Source organism: Pelophylax lessonae, assembly GCF_965119305.1.
Source record: "Pelophylax lessonae genome assembly, chromosome: 6".
In the NCBI taxonomy this organism is placed as follows: Eukaryota; Metazoa; Chordata; class Amphibia; order Anura; family Ranidae; genus Pelophylax; species Pelophylax lessonae.
In genome coordinates, this window is record NC_138773.1 from 229548216 (window position 1) to 229562905 (window position 14690).

The window sequence follows — 14690 nt, forward strand, 5'->3', positions numbered from 1 at the left end:
ATCGGCCCTGAAAAAAACATATCAGTCTATCCCTAGACTCTACATGTGTTTTTTATGCGATTCCGGTGCATTTTTTCCCCCTGTTTAGTCTCCTCTTCCCAGCAGCATGTTCTCTTGTCATGCTGAAAAGATGGAGGGAAGAGGCAAGAAAGTGGACATTGATAATAAGGGGCTGATACTTCTGCTGCCTGAATGCCCACTTTGTATGACACCCGTGGTCCAATGTGTAAGGACCATTGCAAGCAGGGAGAGACCCTGGCTAGTTATTTCCCTGCATAATTTTTGTCACGGCAGATATGCTTACCATTGGCTAAAACAAAACTCATAACAATATGAAAATTGTATCAAAAATGTGCCATGTCGCATTACTTACATTTCACTGAAAATTGGATTGTGCTGCAACTGCAGTAGTAGGAACCTGGGTTGATTTGTTATTGCAACGGTATAAAGTATGTTTTGTCTAATGTTAATATTTTTGTATTTCCTTGTGTAACTGTCATGCAGGTCGGAGGTCTGCCTGTACACAGCGGTCCAGACTGTACACCAGTAATTTTAACCATCATGCGTCCATGTAAAGACCACGGCAATGGCTCCTCACAAAAGTACTTGGAGAGCCAGAGAGTCTTCCCATCTAATTTACATTTGAGAGATGTGCAAGACAAGTTGGCTGGTAGTCCTTCACTGGAGTCACTGTTGTGCTCTCCATCCACAGAAAATAGTGAAGGTTGGAGTGTTTTTGCCTTGGATGACTTGGACAAAACCCTTAACATGTTGGGGCTTAAGGACGGAAGTTCTCTGCTGCTGTTAGATTCCCATGATGAAAGGTAAGCATTTAGCTACCTGTACATAGAACCTAGTAGCATGGTATTAGTATCTATATCCCAATTAAAATCCCTGTGTATGCATGAAATATCACTCTCTTCTGACTGTGCCTTGTTATTTTGTAGTTTCTTCAAATAACAGGCAGTCTTGCATCCTAAAGCTTGCTTTTTCAAACTAATTCAGATATAGAAAACTGCAATGACCTTGTATTTGCCTTTCAGAGAAATGGTTCTTGCTACAGAAAACACGTCAGCTGAAGATGTGAACCTTTACTGCATTCACATCCAGGATTGGTGTACGTCTGCAGAAGAAAAGAAAATTGTTCAAATATCTGTAGATCCTAACTCAGTAAGTAACTAATGACACCATGTACTTGGTAAAACATATCTGCTTTTCTCCAGAATGGACCACCTTCCAGGAAACTAACAAATTTAGCCTTTGCTGGAAATTAGAAGATCAGTAGGTGGTTGTACCATTTTAACAAGAAAGAAGAGGAATGAGAACTTAGGCTGCATTTAAGCTGTAGTGTTCATGAATGCATGCGAAAAGTGTGATTAGGTAAAATGCACAAAGAAAAACAGGTCACTCTTGCAGTGGCATTCATTCCTTATTGCACCCCAAATGCAGCAAAAAAAAAAAAAAAAAAGCGGTCAAGCTTACATAGGTGCATGAGCTACTTTGCCAAGTATAGGGCAGCCAATTGAAATTAATGGGCTGCCCTCTGCATGTAGTGCAACAACTCGTAAAAATGTGCATATATGCTCCTTCACGAATCGCTATAATGTGAATGCAGTTAAGTTGAAAAGTGAAAGTTTTTCTGTTTTGGAGTTTCCTCAATTAGAGGTTGTGCAGCGGTAGTAATCGTATATTATCTTTATTTGTGTTTTATTTTATGTGTGATCTGTTAGCAGTAATAAGAACCAATGATACTTTTATTTTATCTTCTACATATCGTAAACTTGAAGTAAAACCCCAGTCAAAATGCTATTTATTTTCTAAGTAGGGATAGGTTGGGACCTCTGTCAGGTATTTATTACCATCAGTGCACAAATCAGAAGAAATCTCACCAGTAGTGAGACCACAATAAAAAAATGAGGGAGGTTCTTCTCTTCCCCACTCCAGACTAAAACTGTTGTCATTGGAATTCCTCTCTAATTGTATTTGTGATCTTGTCACCAATTGGGAATGCAGTACAGACACTATATCAGTGAATAATTATTTTTGTTTAATCATACTTTAATTGCAAATAAAATAGTGGCTTAATTTATGGTAGGCATCCAAAGTAAACAAAAGTATAACCATGAATTTGTGCAGCCTGGTATTAGTGGCACATCGGACATTATAAATTGTGGGACACACGGGTTTGCAGCCTTAGAGGCTGGAACAATTGATAGACAGTCAAAACATTGAAAGTGGCCACTAATATGCTGGTCACACTTACGTAAATGTTTAACCATTTTAAACTAGCTTGACTGCAAAAAAAAAACAAATAGACAGATGTAAACTACCACCAACCGTTTCTATTGACACATTTAAACCAGTGGTCTCCAAACTGTGGCCCGGGGGCCGGATGTGGCCTTTTGTTTATTCTTCTCTGGCCCTATTCTTCGCTCTGATAAAAGGCACTTTTCTCCCTACTGACACCAACAGTGCTGCATAACATCTGCCAAGACACCAATAATAGTCAGTTATTCCCCCCGCTAAAGCTAATGATGGGGCACCATTCCTCCCATTGACACCAATGATGGGGCGCTATTACTCCCATTGAAACCAATGATGGGGCGCTATTCCTCCCATTGACATCAATGATACAAACGGATACCAACATTGGGGCGCTATTCCTCCCACTGAGGCCAACATTGGGGCGCTATTCCTCCCACTGAGGCCAACATTGGGGCGCTATTCCTCCCACTGAGGCCAACATTGGGGCGCTATTCCTCCCACTGAGGCCAACATTGGGGCGCTATTCCTCCCACTGAGGCCAACATTGGGGCGCTATTCCTCCCACTGAGGCCAACATTGGGGCGCTATCCCTCCCACTGAGGCCAACATTGGGGCGCTATCCCTCCCACTGAGGCCAACATTGGGGCGCTATCCCTCCCACTGAGGCCAACATTGGGGCGCTATTCCTCCCACTGAGGCTAACATTGGGGCGCTATTCCTCCCACTGAGGCTAACATTGGGGCGCTACTCCTCCCACTGAGGCTAACATTGGGGCGCTACTCCTCCCACTGAGGCTAACATTGGGGCGCTATTCCTCCCACTGAGGCTAACATTGGGGCGCTATTCCTCCCACTGAGGCTAACATTGGGGCGCTATTCCTCCCACTGAGGCTAACATTGGGGCGCTATTCCTCCCACTGAGGCTAACATTGGGGCGCTATTCCTCCCACTGAGGCTAACATTGGGGCGCTATTCCTCCCACTGAGGCTAACATTGGGGCGCTATTCCTCCCACTGAGGCTAACATTGGGGCGCTATTCCTCCCACTGAGGCTAACATTGGGGCGCTATTCCTCCCACTGAGGCTAACATTGGGGCGCTATTCCTCCCACTGAGGCTAACATTGGGGCGCTATTCCTCCCACTGAGGCTAACATTGGGGCGCTATTCCTCCCACTGAGGCTAACATTGGGGCGCTATTCCTCCCACTGAGGCTAACATTGGGGCGCTATTCCTCCCACTGAGGCTAACATTGGGGCGCTATTCCTCCCACTGAGGCTAACATTGGGGCGCTATTCCTCCCACTGAGGCTAACATTGGGGCGCTATTCCTCCCACTGAGGCTAACATTGGGGCGCTATTCCTCCCACTGAGGCTAACATTGGGGCGCTATTCCTCCCACTGAGGCTAACATTGGGGCGCTATTCCTCCCACTGAGGCTAACATTGGGGCGCTATTCCTCCCACTGAGGCTAACATTGGGGCGCTATTCCTCCCACTGAGGCTAACATTGGGGCGCTATTCCTCCCACTGAGGCTAACATTGGGGCGCTATTCCTCCCACTGAGGCTAACATTGGGGCGCTATTCCTCCCACTGAGGCTAACATTGGGGCGCTATTCCTCCCACTGAGGCTAACATTGGGGCGCTATTCCTCCCACTGAGGCTAACATTGGGGCGCTATTCCTCCCACTGAGGCTAACATTGGGGCGCTATTCCTCCCACTGAGGCTAACATTGGGGCGCTATTCCTCCCACTGAGGCTAACATTGGGGCGCTATTCCTCCCACTGAGGCTAACATTGGGGCGCTATTCCTCCCACTGAGGCTAACATTGGGGCGCTATTCCTCCCACTGAGGCCAACATTGGGGCGCTATTCCTCCCACTGAGGCTAACATTGGGGCGCTATTCCTCCTACTGATGCCAACATTGGGGCGCTATTCCTCCCACTGATGCCAACATTGGCGATGCCACCCCTAAAATCTGTAGAACAGTAAACCGAGCCTTTGTTTTGAATGTTTAGAGACCCTTACCTTAAACAAATGTAAAGTGTTGGTAGTAGGATGCCTTGATCTCTTTGGTTGTTTTTGCGATTTTAAGCGATTTTAAAAGTGGTTTAAATTGCCCAAAAATGTATGTGTGTGGCCAGAATTCTTCCAGCTATTTGGTAGACATTTGTCACACTTTCCACCACTGTGAATGGGCTCAAGTCAGCCTTCCACCAACAGTTTTGATTGTTTCATGTTTTTGACAGAGACTGCTGGTGGTAGCTTACCTTGATTCACTCAGTTGTTTTTATTCTTGAAAGTAGGATGAAATTACCACAAAAAGTTTGTGTGTGTGTGTGACCCCCCCTAAATGTTAGGGAAAATTTGGATTGGTTGTTCTTTTAAATTATTTTTTTCTTTACTATTTTGTGTCTTCAGGCTGTGTCATGTGTCCACCAGAAAGCTGTTGAATTGTTGGAATTGCATGAGCATACTGGTAAGAATATTTCTAGCACTGTCATGTGGGGAATTGTGAAAGAACAATTCCAGGCAAATGCATAAAAATACTGTGGCAGCACAGCTCCTTATTCTCAAAGATGCCGGTTTATGCAGAATTTTCACTGTGTTATGCACTGCTGCCACCCCCTGCTCTCCATGTCAGGAAATACAATGTGCCGGCTGAGGGGATTCCTCCTTTTACTTTCTTTGTGTTGATGAAGGAATCTGTCCACCAACAGGCGCAACGGAAAAAAAAACATTGTATGGCCAGCTTTATGCTGTGTAGCTTTATAATATAGCAGAGGTTTGTGGATTAGAAGATGTACATATTTTTCAAACTTGCTGAAAGTAAAATAATAATTACAGATACATATATTTCAGATGTGTAGAACTATTTGACTTGAGTTAAAAAAAAAAAAAAAAAAACTCTTGCTTGTAATTTATTCTGGACTGTGTGCTGGGAAGTGAGGCTTACATCTTTCTTCTGTTATATTTTAGTAGGTGATACCTGTCTAAGACCCATCCACAGAACTGGGCGATTGCTTCCACCAGGTAAGATATCAAGAAACCTAAAGCGGTATTAAACATGAAACCCAAAATGTAATATATTGCAGCTTACCAGTTCTTAGATGTGGTGGCTGCATTGGTGTTTTCGTTTTTTTTTTTTCCTCTGTTTTTACCTGGCGATCTAGCCAGTAACACACCTTCTATATTAGAGTGCCACTCTGGATGAAGGAGCTCAGGGCACCTGTTTATTCTAAAAAAAAAAAAAAAAAAGATTTTTCTTGAATAAATAACAGCTGATTATTGTAAGCACCCCTGTCTGTGGTATATTGTTTGTCTCAACACTCTAACTGCTACAATTGCAAATGAGCTTGTTCTGTTGAAAAACAGCAGGCTAACTGGCCAGATCACCAGGTGAAAATAATGGAAAGAGAGCCTAAAAAAGGAAAACAAATGCAGCCACCACATCTAAGAACTGATAGGCTGCGATATGAAAAATGTTTGTTTGCTTTTGGGTTTAATACCCACTTAAAATGGTACATTGAAAAATATATGATCATTTACTGTAGCAGTATAGCCATTATGATCCTGCTTCTTTGCTTTTATGTGATATATCTGAAATATACAAGTAAGTATATACTGTAAATCTGGGATATATATATATATAGTGACACTTCAGGGTTTCTTAGCTAAATGGTTGTGCCTGCGCACTGCCTCCTGGCTCTCATGTGGCGGCATGCCTCTTCAGGGTCTTCCTGAACATTAGTACCTTTTTGGTCCTCCTGACCATGAAACACGTCCCAGTGTTTATGCACAGATGCTACACCCCAGCTCTGTGTCTTCCTTACAGCTTCCTAGCTATTCTGTGCCTCATGGACTCTCTCTACAGCTTTCTAGCTGCTCTGTCCCTTATGGACTCTCTCTCAGGCTTGGGCCTTGGCCTGTCCTGACCTGGGCACCAGCACCTCTCCCAGCTCCCTTCACACGTTGACCCCGTTCGGGAGGGTGGGGCTCCAAGCTCTATCTCTCGCTCTCACACACCTGTGCTTTTAGTGTCCTTGCTTCTTACAAAATCTGGCGTAAACCACCTCTTTACCCAGTGGAATGGGGTCACCCAGCTTAGTCCCGTCGTGAACACCCCATAATTGTGGGATTTTGTAAAATACTTTAATGACATCTCACGCTTACTTTTTACAACATTCTGTTGGTTTCACACTTCCTTGTTATTTTTCAATATTCAAAGTTGGGCCTTGTACACATTCCAAAATGCTAAACCTCAAAAATCCTATGGTTTTTAATAAATGCTTATTCACGCCTGAGCATAGTGTTGATTTGACCTTGTAGCTTGAAAAAGTATATGGGCTTCTTTTAAGCGTCAAGCCTTTTTTGCCCCAATAGACTTCAGTTGGGGCAGCACTGAAATATGATGGATTTTTTTCCCTAGTAATCTGGCTAAGAGTAATAAAAAAATTGCTCTAGCCTCAGACTCCTACAAAAAATGCTTGTACAACTACTGCTCAACAAAATGCCTGTAAAACTACCAAACATGCTAAGCTGAAGTGTGAATGAGGCCTTAAAGCAAAAACAAACTTGAGCAACTTTATTCTTTAAACCATTCAAGACAGGACAGCTTGAAGGCTACTGCACTGGCAGTAGACATTTGTCAGTTGCTCTTTTGCCTAGAACCATTTTGTCATCTGTTCTGCTGTGCTGCGTGAATGCAGGGCACCTAGCAAATTTGGTGAAGATGCAAGCTATCCCCAGGCATCTGTATGTGATCTATTCCTAGATCAAGCCCCCTGGTGACACATCTATGTAATGCTGCGATCACTGAAGCAGTAGTGCGTGGGATATTCTTCTAAAGGAACATTAAAATGTTCAAATAAATCAAATCTGCTAGACCAACAAGTTTTAGAGCAGAATTCATGGCAAATGTATGACAAAAACTAACAGCCCATAAAAAACCACTGAGTAAAAATATGAAAAAAAAAATGTAACAGGTAAAAAATAGTTTAAAAAAATGCTGGTTAAATATATGAATTATGGGAAACACTTGGTTTCAGAAAAAAAGCGGTAAAAAAAGATTCATAAAAAAAAATGCTGTCATAAAAAATTCCTAAAGAATAAATGCAATCACCAAGATTGCTAATAACATCATTTGGAAATACCGTGGTTCAAAGAACCCATGGTTCCGGAACAAAGCAGGTGAAAAATACAGTTCAGGGTAAAAAAGGAGTGAAAAGAAGCGTTTTGAAAAAAGTTGTTTGTTTCAAATCATTTTTCCAATCTGTGTTTTTTTACAAACGTGGGGAAAAACATGTGAACGAGAATAAACTGTATAGCGGTATAACCTCGCACTTATGGTATTGTGCATATAAATATAAATAAATTAAGAAAAGTGTCTGTGCAATCAATAGCTGCTTGCTGCAAATTAAAGTGCTAGTGCCTTTAAAGTGATGTGAACCCAATATTGCAGCGCTGCTTATATGTTAAATAGATAGGTTATAACTTCAAAAAACTTGAAAAAATTGTGCAAATGTGCAAAGTATATACTGTGCATATCTCGCAAGATCACGCAAAAAATATAATATCAAATTCATAAATAGAATATCAAATTCATAAATATTAAATCATATAGTCCATAAAAAGTGTCCATCAGGTGCAGATAAGGTGCTTCTGTGCTTCACTGTGTGCATGAGTTGGGGTGATCCCCTTGTGGTTGTCTACTTACCACAAAGCGCTTGGTAAAAGGCATTCAATTATATCCTGCAGTGTAGTCACAACCTTTCCTGTCAGCCTGGAATCCACAATCATATAAGGATCTCTCCTATATGATTGTGGATTCCAGGCTGACAGGAAAGGTTGTGACTACACTGCAGGATATAATTGAATGCCTTTTACCAAGCGCTTTGTGGTAAGTAGACAACCACAAGGGGATCACCCCAACTCATGCACGCAGTGAAGCACAGAAGCACCTTATCTGCACCTGATGGACACTTTTTATGGACTATATGATTTAATATTTATGAATTTGATATTATATTTATGAATTTGGAGTATATTTATTGCATGATCTTGCGAGATTTGCACAGTATATACTTTGCACATGTTTGCATATTGGCACAATTTTTTCAAATTTTTTTTCACGTTTTTTGAAGTTATAACCTATCTATTTAACATATAAGCAGTGCTGCAATATTGGGTTCACAACGAGAATAAACTGTTCCAAAAAAAAAATTGTTCAGAAAGAACCCAGGTAAAAAATATGGTTTGGGGAAAAATGCTGTTAAAAAAACACAGTTCACAAGATAACGCAATTTAGTTTAATTTAATACTGCAGTTCAAAAATGTAGTGTGGAAATAAAGTAGTAAAAAAATGCAGTTTGGGGATAAAACACTGGTGTAAAATGCAGAAAAAAGGGAAATTGTGAGGAATCGTGGGTTGGAAAACCAAACCACAGTTGATTCTTTCACAAAGACATATGGCTGGACTTTCTGAGGCACATCATAGAATGACTCAAAGCGAATCATATAGTTAAAAAGGACTTTATTTATTGATTACAACCAACATGAAAAATGAGGACCAATGCACATATTTTCCTCATGTAGACATACAATACATATAGCTAGGAACTAGACAGAATTAAAATCGAATAACCCAAGACATTTTTTACCCGTATAGTCAAGGGGACCATGGGAAAAATGTGTGGGTTATTAAAGGTTTTCACAATATTGAATACAGTATATATTCGTAGAATTTTATATCTGATCTTTGGGACCCAAAGATCAGATATAAAATTCTACGAATAGACCCAAAGATCAGATATAAAATTCTACCCTCGCTTCTTGCACTGGAATTCTGAGGAAACCCTCCATAGAATTAGCCATTTTAAATCTAAACCTGGATACATACCCCCACATGTACAGGCGGATAATAGTCCACGTGCTGCTGGCTGCTAGAAACATGATTTCTCTAGCGCTCATTGACAGACGTAGTCCTCGGTGATACACCACCTTCGGGTTATGTTGCCTCCACAGGAGCAGGACTAGACAGGAAATTAAAAAGCTCTGGCCACACCCTAGGGGCAGTCCCAGAGGGTATATCCTCTCTCTCTCTGCCTCAGCAAATCAGTTATTTTCTGTCTAGTTAGGAGTAAGGACCTAGATACCTTGCTGGGATCTTAGGTCCTGGCAAGATTTTTTTCTTAAAGGATTTTTTAGACAGCTTTTTTTCTCCAGTGTTCCTGTGAGATCTTCAAGCAAGAAAGCTGAACTGGGCGACGGGCTGGATGTTGAGATCCGGTGGTCACCCCAGTTCAGCCTACGAGCGCGTGCAGGCCATAGCTCCGCGCTGGGTCGGCCGCGACAAAGTCCCATTAAAGGACTGACCCCGCGAGTTAAACGTCTCGCTGAAACGCCAAAGACCATGAGTCACGGCGTCCATATCGGTCGACAGCCCTCCCGCCCCGGTGGAGAGGGGTACTGTCAGGAGTTGGTGCCCGCCTGGTTCCGGTATGGTGAGTAGTATGTTCCCCCTTTTCCCCTGACGGGTCTTGTGGTGAACGCGGGCCCCTCTCTGTATGGTAAGATAGAGTCCCTCTCTATCCTATAAATGACACAGATCCTCCTACTTTGAGTGTGATTTTATGTGCAAAAAGCCAGGAGGCTTGGTTTGGGAGCTAACAATCTAATTGTATACATGTTAAAAAGATTATAATCTGTGGCATTCTGGGAATCTTACGGTGATAAGAATAAGCTACCTACCAGTCAGAAGCCACGGACATGTAGACTGCCTTCCTAATCAGATCTCCAGCTATTAGCAGGCCTCCCGAATGGCCATGCGGTCCGCCAGGGCCGGTACCGCCAACCACGCCAAATCCCCATGCAGAGAGAGTGTTGTGTGCCCTGCAGCACACCGCTATTCAGTACAGGCCGCCGCCATTTTTTTTGCTGGATCGCACGAGCCGCCATTTTGGCGTAGCCTCGTGTCTCCAGCATGGGGGCGGCCATGTTTGAGGTGATCTAAACACCTCGTGGAGCTAGGGGAGGCGCCGGAAGGCGTGCAGAGGGGCGGAGCCGCCTCCTTTCTTCCTGGGCAGCCAGCCAAAAGACTTCCTGTTTGTCAAGACAGCGCTGTAACCTGTTGCAGTTAAACTCTGAGCATCAAGTGGTGAGCCTGGGGGTCTATCTCTCTCTCTCTCTCTCTCGATCGATAGGGATCCCTAGCAGGTAACACTAAGGGGCTTTTTGTGGCGCTGGGGGTCTGAAAAAAAAAAAAAAAAAAAAGTTTTTTATTTTGAATTATATTATCCAGGAAGTGACTGGAATTATCATGGACCCTGCCACACATATTCCCCCACCTGTTTCCCTCGAGGGGGCCACGGGACCCGCCGGTGCACAGAGTGTAGAGTCATTTACAGCAATTTTGGAGTCTATGGTGGCTCGGGTGGAGGCGGCCTGTCAGGGACGGGGGTCAAGGAAGCGACCCCCGCCTACCCCTATACTATCTGACACCTCTGACTCTGATTCAGAGATGGTCACTGCAGTTGCAGGTTCCTCTGCAAAGGCTGTTATCCCAGGTAAAGCCCCCTCAGACAGTGAGGAGGACGCTTCTTCTGCTATAATTCAGGAAGAAGCATTGGTGGACGCACTAGTTGTGGCAGTGCAGGAAACCTTAAAACTTGAGGCTTTACCGGCAGAGGCAACTGAAACAGAGATTCCTTTTGGTACTAATAAGCCCATCAAAAAGGTGAAGGTTTTTCCTGTACCTAAATGTTTCGGTAATCAGATTGAAGGAGAATGGGAGCATTCTAAACGTACCTTTACTATTTCCAAGCGTATTGCTAGACGCTATCCGTTTGAGGAATCCATCATTAAGAAATGGACGGTACCACCAGTGGTGGATCCACCTATTTCCAGGCTGAATAAAGCCACGGTTATCCCAGTGGAGGACACTTCGTCCTTTAAGGATCCGGTGGATCGAAAGATGGAAGCGGAGTCCCGCACCATCTTCTCTCTGATAGGGTCAGCATTTAGACCAGTAATTGTTATTGGTCTAGTTTCCCAGACACTTACGGAATGGGCGAAAATGGTACGCCAAGACCTTAGGGGAAAAGATATTCCCCAGGAGACATCTGATTTGATGGAACAGATTATACAAGGGCTACAGTTTATCTGTGACGCAGCCTTGGACACTACTCCCTTATTAGGGCATGCATCTATGTCAGCGGTGATCCTCAGACGTGTGCTGTGGTTAAAATGCTGGTCAGCTGACCTAGGTTCCAAAAAAGACCTTGACAAATCTCCCTTTTCAGGGGAATCGTCTATTTGGGGCCAACCTAGATGAAATCATCAAGGATGCCACTGGGGGCAAGAGCACTTTTTTGCCACAGGCTGCTAAAGCTAAGGGACCTCGCAACAAGCGAGGACCTTTCTTTACCGCCCATAAAGGGCGCCCGGCTGGTACTAGCGGGAAAGGCAAGACTCCTCCAGGAGGGTTCAAGAAGGGCTGGTCGGACAAGCAGAGGACCAACCCAGCCAAACCCGAAGCAAAGGAGTACACAGCCTGAAGGTGCGCCCCCACCCGGTTTCAGGGTGGGGGGACGTTTTCACCGGTATTCAGGACATTAGATCGAGCTTCAACCACTACTACCGGTGCGATTCTTCCCTTCCAACATTTAAGTACTACAGGAAGCGGTAGTTACCGTTCCCTGAATAGATCTTTTCCTTTACCTTTTCCTAAGATTAGTCCCTATACCTCACAGGAATCGGATCTGGTTGACCAGATAGGCCAAGTAGCCTCTAGTCGGGTGACTTCGGTCCCTGAGGTTCAACCAGAAAAGATCTCCCTTCCTGATAACAATCAGGTATCTGATAAATGTGTGGGAACAGAAAACGACCAGACTTTCTCGGATGGTCGGGGCCAGATACCTCTAGGGACGCCTGGTTCAGATTCTATCAGCGCCAGTGGTCCTAGAAATTCTAGGCTGGCCTCCTCAAGCCGGCCTGGCCGACTTGGACATGCTAGTCGCAGACGTTCCGTGGGAACTTCGTCTCAGGGAGTGTCTGTGGTCTCAAGGACCAATTTACCATCATGCTTTACAGTCGCTGGGTTTAATGGCCTGGCCATTGAGACCCAAGTACTGAAGGACAGAGGTTTGTCTACTTCAGTCATTCCTACCCTTATTAAAGCAAGGAAAGCGACTTCCAGCAAGGTCTATTATCACACATGGAAGACTTCTATTGCGTGGTGCGAATCTTTAGGATTTCCTCCACGTACCTATTCGGTGACTCGAATATTGGCCTTTTTGCAACAAGGGGTTGAGCAGAAGCTAGCCTTGAGCACCATCAAGGGTCAAGTTTCAGCATTAGCAATCTTCTTTCAGAAACCTTTAGCTACCAAGTCCTTGGTGCGGAATTTCATCCAGGGGGTGCGGCACCTGGCTCCTCCAGTCCGCGCGCCCTTACCGCCCTGGGATCTTAATTTGGTTTTGTCGGTTCTACAGAAACCTCCCTTTGAAAACATCAGGGAGATTCCCTTGCTTACTTTATCCCAGAAGGTGGCCTTCTTGGTGGCTATTACTTCTGATCGCAGGGTGTCAGAACTGGCTGCATTATCATGCCAGTCCCCATACCTAGTGATTCATAGGGATAAGGTAGTACTTCATCCTAAGCCATCTTTTCTTCCTAAGGTGGTTTCAGATTTTCATCTGAATGAAGATATTGTACTACCTTCCTTGTGTCCTCAGCCCAAGCATCATCGGGAACATGCGTTGCATTCCTTAGATGTGGTTCGGGCAATCAGGGTATACCTGAAAGCTACGGAATCATTCCGTAAGACGGATTCACTTTTTGTGATCACGGATGGCCCCAGAAAGGGTTTGCCTGCATCTGCCGCGACCATTGCCAAATGGATTAGACAAACGGTGGTACAGGCTTATTCTATTAACGGTCAGAGTCCTCCGTTCCCTGTTAGGGCGCACTCCACTCGAGCGCTCAGTACTTCCTGGGCCTTTCGCCATCAGGCGTCAGTGGTCCAGGTATGTAAGGCGGCCACCTGGTCGTCGGTACATACCTTTACAAAATTCTATAAAATTGATGTGACGGCATCGGCGGATGCCTCATTTGGCCGCAAGGTTTTGCAGGCCGCAATTTGAGGAGACCGGTGGTCTACCTCGAGGGTTTTTTTCTGTTTGGGCCTTCTAGATTGGGATTTGATTTCCATTTTCCCACCCCTCATTTGTGATACTGCTCTGGGACGTCCCGAAGGTGGTGTATCACCGAGGACTACGTCTGTCAATGAGCGCTAGAGAAAAATGGATTTTTGTAAAATCTTACCGTAAAATCCTTTTCTCTTAGCTCATTGACAGACGTAGTCCCCGCCCCTCTGTTTTTGAGTTGGGTTGGGTTAAAATCTCTAAAGACTGCTTTTTCACATAACTGATTTGCTGAGGCAGAGAGAGAGAGGATATACCCTCTGGGACTGCCCCTAGGGTGTGGCCGGAGCTTTTTAATTTCCTGTCTAGTCCTGCTCCTGTGGAGGCAACATAACCCGAAGGTGGTGTATCACCGAGGACTACGTCTGTCAATGAGCTATGAGAAAAGGATTTTACGGTAAGATTTTACAAAAATCCATTTTTTAAGAAATTGGAAATCAAAGTTTATCCCAAATTTGTCTAAAGTCATACTCCGTAAACAAAAACTACCTACTTGAAAAAGCGTTATCTGTTAATAACCTAACATATAGTAAATTCCAGGAATCCTGGGATGCTTGGCCTTATCTAACCTCTGATGTCTGTCTTGAGATTCCTATTGACTAGGAAGGTGGGGCAGGTCCTCCTCTGTCCTGGAGACCTTGATCCCTATGGGTTCCGGACGGAGGAGTCCTGTCACGACTCCTGGACATTGTATATTACTGCTACAATATGTCGCACAACTAAATCCTTGTATTATGGACTGGAAACTGTTATACCAATGTTTCATTACTCATATTCTCCTTATGTTGTTCTCCATGTTGGAGTATTGTTAAAGCGGAGTTCCACCCAAAAGTGGAACTTCCGCTTTAGGGAGTCCTGACCCCCCGACATGCCACATTTGGCATGTCATTTTTTGGGGGGGGGAGCGGGTACCTAGTTTTGACAGGTACCCGCTCCCACTTCCGCTCGGAGCGCCGCGGCGCCCTGAGCGGAAGTTCTCCTCTCCCCCTCCCTCCCTGCAATCTTCTGGGACACGTCAGAGGTCCCAGAAGATTGCCGGCCAATCACGGCGCGCAGCGCGACTCGCGCATGCGCAGTGGGTACCCGGCTGTGAAGCCGCAAACTGTAACAGCCGGGTGCCCACAGCAGTGATGCCGGCGCCGAGGGAGAGGATCGAGGCTTCCGGCGGCCGCATCGCTGGACCGTTGGACAGGTGAGTAAATGGCTGGAACTCCGCTTTAAATTCCTT

General features: G+C 44.6%; 1 protein-coding gene across 1 annotated transcript in view; it reads left to right on the forward strand.

Moving 5' to 3' along the window:
- Nucleotides 1–14690, forward strand: part of USP40 (ubiquitin specific peptidase 40) — a 129341-nt gene that overhangs the window by 56118 nt on the left and 58533 nt on the right. Inside the window, exons 9-12 of the mRNA XM_082261771.1 lie at nt 505–824; nt 1044–1170; nt 4683–4740; nt 5244–5294. Coding sequence (XP_082117897.1) covers nt 505–824; nt 1044–1170; nt 4683–4740; nt 5244–5294 — 556 coding nt within the window. The remainder of the gene's footprint in view (nt 1–504; nt 825–1043; nt 1171–4682; nt 4741–5243; nt 5295–14690) is intronic.